Raw genomic sequence first — 9,326 nt, forward strand, 5'->3', positions numbered from 1 at the left:
AGCGATAAAACAAAAGTGTGACAGAAGGATCTCAGCTGGAGAAGACAAACCATCCTGTTATAGTTCTTCCTGTGGTGCTCGCTGTTTTGTCCATTGACACACACAGAGAGGATGGGTGCGGGGGTGGTCCAGGGTCCTGAGATGGGAGAGGGGAAACACCTTGTGACCCTGTTGTTCCTGACCAAGCTACTGGAGAAGCATAGACGAGGAGGATGAACGGGAGGAGACCACCGCTGGACAGCTGCCTGCATTTGGGTCAACGAGTGCTTGAGTTTAACATCATGATTACCTGCTAATATCTATAATATGCTAACAAAGCATGAAGACAAATGTTAAAACAAAGAAACATACGAAGTACGGGCTGTGTGTGTGTGTGTGTGTGTGTGTGTGTGTGTGTGTGTGTGTGTGTGTGTGTGTGTGTGTGTGTGTGTTATCTCTTGGCAGACGTGCAAAAAGGAAGGTAGATAAATCATAAATAAATAGTGAGGGTTTGTTTCTAGTTGCAACAACAGTACCCGACTTTCACACATGATGCTGTCGTTTGGCTTGGGATCGGCCATGTTTGGGTTTTGATACGGATGACAAACATGACCGTGCGAAGGCAGCAGATGGGACAAACTTTCTGCTCCATTTCACACATCCAAGAAAAACGTTGCTTAAAGGCATGCACAAGCATTTAACGACACATAATATAAGTTTAAATATGTAATTCTAGATAAATTAACATTATCATACTGCAGCATCACAAAGGAAATCATTTGATGCAACAAATTATTAAGTGCATTGAAGTCCTCCACAAACTCATTGTAGCATTCCAGTGGTATTGTTGCACTCACATTGGACTTTTTTTTTTATATGAGAGAATTAAAATCAACGCTCCTAAACCAAAGATCCACACGTTCATATTCTTTGTTTAACTTTAAATCTTACATTATTCAACTGGGCTGCTGACAATGTGCTGAGAATTTTGATGACTCATGCCGATTGTAGGCTTGTATGGTGGTGTGTGATTAGCAATATAGTCTCACAGCAAGGAGACTGAAATCCCGAGTAGACAGGTGCATTTCTGTTCACCGTTTGCATGTTCTCCCCATGCATGAACAGGTTCTTCCTCCCACAGTCTGAAAACATGCTGGTTAGGTAAGATGTTGACTCTGCCAGTCATTATGGGTTTATGTGACAGCCCTGTGATTGACTGGCAAACTGGTGTACTCCCAACCAGCCCAGTCGCTGACCCTGATGTGGAAAAATGCTGTAGACAATGGATGGATGCTTATAGCTGTTAATGAAGCCTGAAAGTGGACACACATGAAGAGTTGGCTCTGTAGGTAGGGCAAGCTCAGCTCTGCAATACCTTTGCAAAATATTTTCATTTTCAACCTTGTATTCTTCATGCCCCACGGATACTGTGACATCGCTTGAGTCAATGTGACACTACCTCTGCAGTTGCAAAAAGCTTCTTTTTTTTTTTACATATGCACCTGTTTTCAATTTGAAAATGTTGGTGTTTAGCTTCAAGTTTAAGGTTCTGTCTTGAATTGTTAGGGACAGTCAGAAAGTAGAGGTAGAGTTGGTCAGAAAACAGGGAGATTGATTTTTTTTTTCTCAAGGGACTCTAAAGCTTGTGTATTGTCCTGGATGGTTATTTTCTGTTATACTTTCAATATTTGGTTCATTGAAAAAGTCTTTTACAAATGTACATATAAAACAGATGTGTTCTGAAACTGGACATTCAGCCAAATCAGGGAACAACCTTTGATAACTCTTATTCTGGCAAAGTAATTGTTTAAATCATCGTGTGTTTCTCTATGTATTTATTTTTTCAAACTGTCTGCAGATACAGACACAAACAATCACTAATCTTGAAAAAGAATTTGTTTTCTTTAAAATCTTGGGGACAATCAGTTTGTTCATATTTTGCTTCAACTTGATCTTGGATACATTAACTTGTAAGTTCTCTGGACAACAGGTGTGTTGCTCATTAAGAGGAAAGTGCTGAGAGCGACAAAAATGAAACAATAGTGCAGTCTTATCAGCACAGACTTTTCTTTTGATCGGGTGGAGTCACCGTCGGGTTCAGTGCTTCGGTCAAGAGAAGGCAGATGTGTGGAGATGATAGCTGTTTGTGGTTCAGCTGACCTCAAGCTTTATGGTTTAACTTGACACAAAGAGTAAAGAACAATGATCTCTGAAAGCTACAGAACTTTTTTTATACTTTTTTTTTATAGCATTGTGCCTAATTTTTGTTTTTGTTTGTTTGTTTTTATGCCTTATTTCTTTCACACTGAACATGTCGGCTCAGTGATCCTCAGATAACCTTCACTTTGACTAGATGCTGTGTCAATTAACAAACTCCCCAGCAGGCGCAGAGCCTTGCACATCTGAAGGTGTGGCACTGACTTCACGGCACAGGAGTGCGACATCGTCTGACACAGCAGAGTCAGCACTTCGCAGGCCGACGTGAAAGATCTACGGCTTCGGCTCACAGGTAAGATTTGACCAGGTGTCAAAACAAATCAGAGTGCAGTATGACATTCTGATGTTTTTCCCCTTACAGTGTTTTCAGTAGGGAAAGTGTACACTTAAGGATCTATCTTGTTTCTGAAATTACACCACAATGTGACCCTAAACCCCCCTTGTGCCCTGGTCCCAGGGTGCCTCAGCAGGCATGATATATGGGGCCCTGGGGTGTGCTGCATTTGCCACAAATCAAAGAAAGGAGGGGGGCATCTGTGTGCTGTCATCAATTTTTACACTTCAAACAAACCTCAGGTCACAGATTACACCTTCAATCACTTATCTGCTGCTTCGAGCAGACTCGGGCTGATACACGTTCCTTACATACATCCTCAAGAGTCTCCTGTCAGAGACTGGTGAAATCTTTGAGGATGAAAATTATACATCTTTTTTTTGTCTTTAAAAGAAGATGTTGTGTTGAAGAAGAAGCTGTAGCAAATACTTGAGTATTGTTTTAAGCGAAAATTAAGCTCATGGTCAGAGTGAGACAGAAGCAATTAGGCGACGTCACAGCAGAGGGGTCATTACAGCAGCAGATCAAAAGCAATCACAGCTGCTGCAGAGACACGTGTGGGCCAGGCATGAAACAAAACTCTGTGAGTTAATGCAGAAATGTTGCTTTAGCAACAAAATAAAAGCATGCAATGCTTTTTGGATGAACATTAAATAACATTATTTTACAAGTAAATAAATAAAGAGAAAAGTGATGGCCTCACTCACAGCTGATAATATTCCCAGCCCCAATAAGCTCATTCAGGATCAGCAGCAGGACTTTATCTTGGCACCTATAGAGGCTCCGATTAACAAGTGAGGAGGTCTTCTGAAGATATCTGATGATGGTCTAATCTGACCATCTGTTTCTTATCTGGTTGCATTTATTTTTTGAATTTACTAATTTATTTGTATAAGGGATACCAAGTCTGAAAGCAGCAGGCAGCCAATCCTCTCCCTGGGGAATGAGGTAGAGGTGGGACCCACCTGGTGTGTCTTTGTGTATGCTTTTTTTAAAAACCTTTTTCCTGAATCAACGCTGTGCATTTTGTTTTCCAATAACCACTCACATTTTTTCACATTGATTTTATCTGACGACATATTATAAACAGAGCTCTGTTTTGTCTGCCTGAGTAAACAAGTTGTTTCCTAAAAGAAGAACTAGTGGCACCAACATATTCCACTCTCCTGTTAGACCAGCTGTAAAATATGTGCAGTGCAATGCATCACAAACTCATACTGTCTTTCAGAGGGGTTACATTGATCTGACTCACACAGTTACTCCCTGTTTCTACCACTAGGAGGACTGATTTTTTTTTAATTTATTTATTTTAATTTAAAGGTCTTCTGAAGTCCAGTTTCAGGATAAATAATATTAATCACCCAAATGGAATAATGATATGCTGTTATTCTACAGGTGGTTGTAAAATGAGCCTTAGATTTTGTGAGTGTTTTATTTCATTGCATTAAACTGATGGAAAGTAACATGAAACTTAAAGTATGTTTGTATTATCCCCGAAAAAAGAACCATGCACCACTTAAATTTAATTAAACACATTTCAAGATAGTGAACATCATTTTTAACTTGCTAAATGTCATTCACTGTAAGCGATAAATTAACTACTTGTTTAAAACATACAACCAGTAGATACAAAGACATGTATTCACCTTTTCCTTCAATGAAAAGCATTTAGAAATAGGCACTGTTGGCTCATGAAGGCGAAAATGTGAAGTTTCCCTTCTGTTTTTGTAGCAAACCGGTGTGTTTGCTTCTCCTTTTCTGATGGAAATGCATCTGCAGACTTGAGAATTGATTTCACACATGCGCCGAGCTGCATGCTGACTTTTAATCTAATCTTCAAACAGTTTGCGATTCACTGTCGATCTAATAACGGTGTCAGATCAAGGCAGGTCGTTAAACTCCTAGACTAATATTTCTGACGTGTTAACTTTGCGACATTAAATCTCTTTTTGTTAACATTAGAAAGGGACGAAAAATGAGCTCCCCAGTTTGCAGGTTTAACAGCCATTTAAATGTGATTGTTATTTAAATGAATGAAGGTGAAATGTGTCCAGACCTGTTCAGCAGAGGCATGAGCACAGATACATTTTTTTTAACTTGAAATTAAAAAACCCGTCGTGAGGCCGATTATAGATGAAGATTTCAGAGGAGAAAAGGAAACGTGAGGCGCAGACGGGAGGTCCAGCGTGACAGACAGGTCTTAGGATCTGATTGCTTGATGACGTTTATCATGTCATTAATTAACGTGCTGCTCCTCTACAGAGTTGTAGTGTCACAAGCAGCCGAGAAGTAGAACAGCTGGAATGGTCGTGGTTGTCCAATGAACTACAACAATAAACTTTAAAAACGGATACACTAAAATGAGAGGTGATTGATTCACCGATTAATTATATTACACTGACATCAATATTGATTTGCACCGCACTGTTTTACTTACAACTTATATTCGTTTTCCATAAAGCAACAATACAACAACAATCAAAGAAAAAACAGACAAACTAAGGAAATCGATTTTTAATTCATGCAAGCAGACATCAAAAGCCAGAGATTTAAAAAAAATATATTATGATGGATTAAAGGATATCAAAATGTAATTTGTTTTATGACTAACAAAGTTTATTAGTCACATTGGCTGTGTTTTTAAGGGATTTAAAATGAATTTGAAATTGATTTTGCATTCGGATGATTTTATCCCAATTTTTTTTTTTATGTTTTAGTGTTCAAACTTTTAGATTTGTTATAAGAGTTTGACCTGTCTAAAGGGGCTCCTCTTCCCCCAGGCAGAGGGATGGGCTCTCGTGAAGAGGTAAGAGAGAGGAGAAGAGGGAGGAGGCTGAGAGATGTTGTACTGGGAGGAGGATACGGGAGGGGGTTTGTCCTGGGAGGGAAACAGGGGGGGGGGGGGGGGGGGGGGGGGGGGGGGGGGGATTGAGGGCCGAGTTTAAAAAGGCGGACTGCTTCAACAGTCAGTCACTCTCACACACAGTCAGACCTCTTGTTACATTCCCACCAGCAGTGAACTGAGCAGAGCAACAATCCTCCAACTTCCACCTTGGATCTATACGGGACGTTATCGAAAGGATTTGTTCCAGATCTTTTGCAGCATGGAGACCACTACTGGGGAATATGTTGACAACTATGACTACTATGACGACAATGAGACTGCCTGTGACTTTTCAGAGTGGGAGCCTTCTTACTCCCTCATCCCGGTCCTCTACATGCTCATCTTCATCCTGGGCCTGTCAGGTAACGCTGTGGTCATCTTCACTGTCTGGAGATCCAAATCTAAACGCCGGGCTGCTGATATCTACATAGGCAACCTGGCTCTGGCTGACCTCACCTTCGTTGTGACCTTACCTCTGTGGGCAGTGTACACAGCACTGGGCTACCACTGGCCCTTTGGTGTGGCTCTGTGTAAGATCAGCAGCTATGTTGTTCTGGTCAACATGTATGCCAGCGTCTTCTGCCTCACCTGCCTGAGCTTTGACCGCTACTTGGCAATTGTGCACTCTCTGTCCAGCACCCGTCTGCGCTCACGCGGCACTATGTTGGCGTCCTTGGGCGCTATATGGTTCCTCTCCTGCCTCTTGGCGGTGCCCACGCTGCTCTTTCGCACCACTGTGAATGACCTAAACAGCAACCGCACAACCTGTGACATGGACTTTAGCCTGGTCACTATGAACCAGAGGCACGAGTACCTCTGGATTGCTGGGCTCAGTCTCTCCTCCTCTGCCTTGGGTTTCGTCCTGCCTTTCTTGGCCATGACCATCTTCTACTGCTTCATTGGATGCACAGTCACACGCCACTTCAACAACCTGCGCAAAGAGGACCAGAAGAAGAAGCGCCTATTGAAGATTATCACAACACTGGTGGTGGTGTTTGCAATCTGCTTGACTCCCTTCCACATGCTAAAGAGCATGGACGCCCTCTCCTACCTGAACCTGGCCCCGAGTTCCTGCGGTTTCCTGCGTTTCCTGCTGCTGGCTCACCCCTATGCCACCTGCCTTGCCTATGTCAACAGTTGCCTCAACCCGTTCCTGTACGCCTTCTTTGACCTGCGCTTTCGTTCCCAGTGCCTGTGCCTGCTCAACCTGAAGAAAGCAATGCATGGCCAGATGAGTTCCATGTCATCCACGCTCAGTGCCCAGACTCAGAAATCAGAGATTCAGTCTCTGGCCACAAAGGTGTAGAGAGTCAAAGGGAAAGGTGGAGCAGTACTGCAGGCCAGTCTTAGCCCCAACCACTGGAACACTTGTAAAAAAAAAAAAAAGACTTAAGGTGTCCGTCTTTAAAAGCTGGTAAGAAGAGATGATGAACTTTGAATTGCCACTGCTCACAGTCATGAAATCCATGGAGAGATGAACGCTCTGTTGTGTTTTCTGGACTTGAAGCTGGAGCCAGCCGGCTGAGCTCTATTGCGACTTCATTCCTCAAATTCTCAGAGAAAAAAAAAGTTTATTTTTGTTCGTTCTGCTCTGCAAACGTTCTCATTTCTATCACAATAGCACACACTGATGTCGGGAATTATGACACAATTTACATGCAAATCTGTTTACACTGGAAGAAACATAAAGCTGTACAGTATTTTCATACCATAGCATTTTTCTTGTTCAGATTTATCGCTGTTTTGTTTTAGAAGCACTTGTTGAAAAAAAAAAATGTGAGCAGGGAAATATAACAGATCAGATGCAGTGTCCTTTTAAAAGCTTGTTGTTTGTGAAGGTAGAAGACTGTGCTGCAGGGGTGGGGGGGGGGGTGTAGGGGGAGTAAAGGTGTTGCAGTTTAATTATATAGTTGGTGGAGAGGAGACGGGGGCAGACAGGCAGATGGCAGTTGACAAATGTTGGGGAGCAGGAACAGGGTGGGTGGGGTGGAGGGTCGAGGGGGTTTCGCAGTGAAGTCACGGCACTAAAGGGGACAAAGAAACTGTAAATAAATGTTCTGATTTGATGTATATATGTTTTATTTTTTGACATCACTGTAACTAACTACTGTATTAAAGATGTGATCTATGAACCGGATGTCTTAACTTCATTGAGATTGTGTATGAATGTTTGGCTAACAGCTTTGAAAATGTCTTTTAATGGAAAAGGAGAGAAAACACTAACATAAAAGGATCTTTTGAACTGTAGATCTTTCCATTAAACCAGCAGTTTCACATCAGTTTCATTACACCGTCCTGTTATCTCAGTGTTAAGTATCTCCTGGGGGTTAAAGCTTTGTTATGAATGTGCTGCATTTGGTTTACACCTTCAGACTAATAGATCTCTAATCTCTATTGATTCACAGTCAGTATCCAGACTGTAACCAGATTATGCAAAGTAACCGTCATCCTGAAAGTGTGTATTCAATACCTGGTTGTGATTTCCATCAGGTGTGGTCCTTTAAGTATTTGACGAAACAGCCCTGTGGGTTACAAAATACGGTGTTTATTTTAATTGTAAATTATCCACCTAGCTGTCTGCGGCAGATCTCGGTTCTGCTCAAATTTTACTGTACAAATGTTGCCAAGTCCCTGCTCCTTTAGAGAAGTGTTGGGGTCTGTGTAAATAATAGGAAAAGAGAATGGTTTAACCTTAAAATAATATATAAAGAAAAAGACTGAAGAAGGGCGGCACCGTGAGTTTTGACTCAAAGTCTAATTTAAAGAATCTTTAGTTCATGTGAAACAATGTTATTTACCATCACAAGACGACTGTAAGCATTTATTCAGGACCATCTATCCACAGGAGGTAAAACCAACCCAGGCCCTGATGTTCACTGAATAATAGGGTCATTACCAATGAGTGACTCTTCTGAGGGATCCTTTGATTTGACAGTAATGAGCTCTGTTGGTCATAATGGCCGTTTAGAGATGGTGGCGGTGGCAGCGGCGGGGGGGGGGGGGGGGGGGGGGGGGGGGGGGGGGGGGGGGGGGGGGGGAAGTGGAGGGGCTCTAATCCTGGCAGAAGTTGGGCCAACGAACAAGTCAATAGTTGTCCCTACTGACAAGAGATCGCAGTTAGAGCGGTGGTTGAGGTGCTGGGCGGGGCGTGACAAGGGGGGGGGGGGCATTGGGTCTAAGTGCAGATGCTCAAACACTGAGCAGAGGAGCTGGCCCGGAAAATCAGAAACAAGAGAATTTATGGATGAGGTGAGGGAAGGGAAATCGCACATGCTCAAGTTCGCTTTGCATCACATTTTAAAGAAAAACATATGGAGAAGAGTAAGAATGTGACAGCCACGTGATTCATCTTGTCTTTGTGTGCGAGAGATCATGTGTTACTTATTGCCCATCCTGGCAAAATGGAGCAGATTTGACAACGGCGGAGCTGGAAAAAGATCACAGGATGGTTCAGTGTGATGTATGTGAGGGCCTCACCTTGTTCATCACGCACAGACAGAATAAGAATTACTTAAACACACTGTTAGTCTTCATATAGTTGAGTTTGAAGGATTGATCAGTGGAGACTTTTATGGTCTTATGAGTGCAAGAAGTTCATTGATACAACAGTTAGTCCTGACAGAGTAATCTGATTGGATAAGAGGGATTCCTTGAGCGCTGATCTACAGCAAAACATAACAGGGACTTTTCACTTTGCTTATCACCCCACCACAGCCAGGTCTTCTGATTATTGTTCATAAACATTACAGCAGAGGTTCTTTGGTAAGATTGATCAATCGTGTACCTCATTATCACACATTCTTCTATGAACCCCTTTAGCACAAATGAAAACAGAGCAGTTAAATATACAGTGTGTTGCTTGGTAACAGTCCAGATCCATTAAAGATGCAATAGTTCTGTTTGGGAAGCTGA

General features: G+C 42.3%; 1 protein-coding gene across 1 annotated transcript; it reads left to right on the plus strand.

Annotated features, from left to right (window-relative positions):
- The first annotated feature begins 5,517 nt into the window (after positions 1-5,517).
- aplnra (apelin receptor a) lies at positions 5,518-7,758 on the plus strand. Its single transcript, XM_079359899.1, has one exon. The coding sequence runs from the start codon at positions 5,635-5,637 to the stop codon at positions 6,718-6,720; it is 1,086 nt and encodes a 361-aa protein (XP_079216025.1). The 5' UTR covers positions 5,518-5,634; the 3' UTR covers positions 6,721-7,758.
- Positions 7,759-9,326: the final 1,568 nt, after the last annotated feature.

The sequence above is a fragment of the Symphodus melops genome, assembly GCF_947650265.1.
Source record: "Symphodus melops genome assembly, chromosome: 1".
NCBI lineage: Eukaryota > Metazoa > Chordata > Actinopteri > Labriformes > Labridae > Symphodus > Symphodus melops.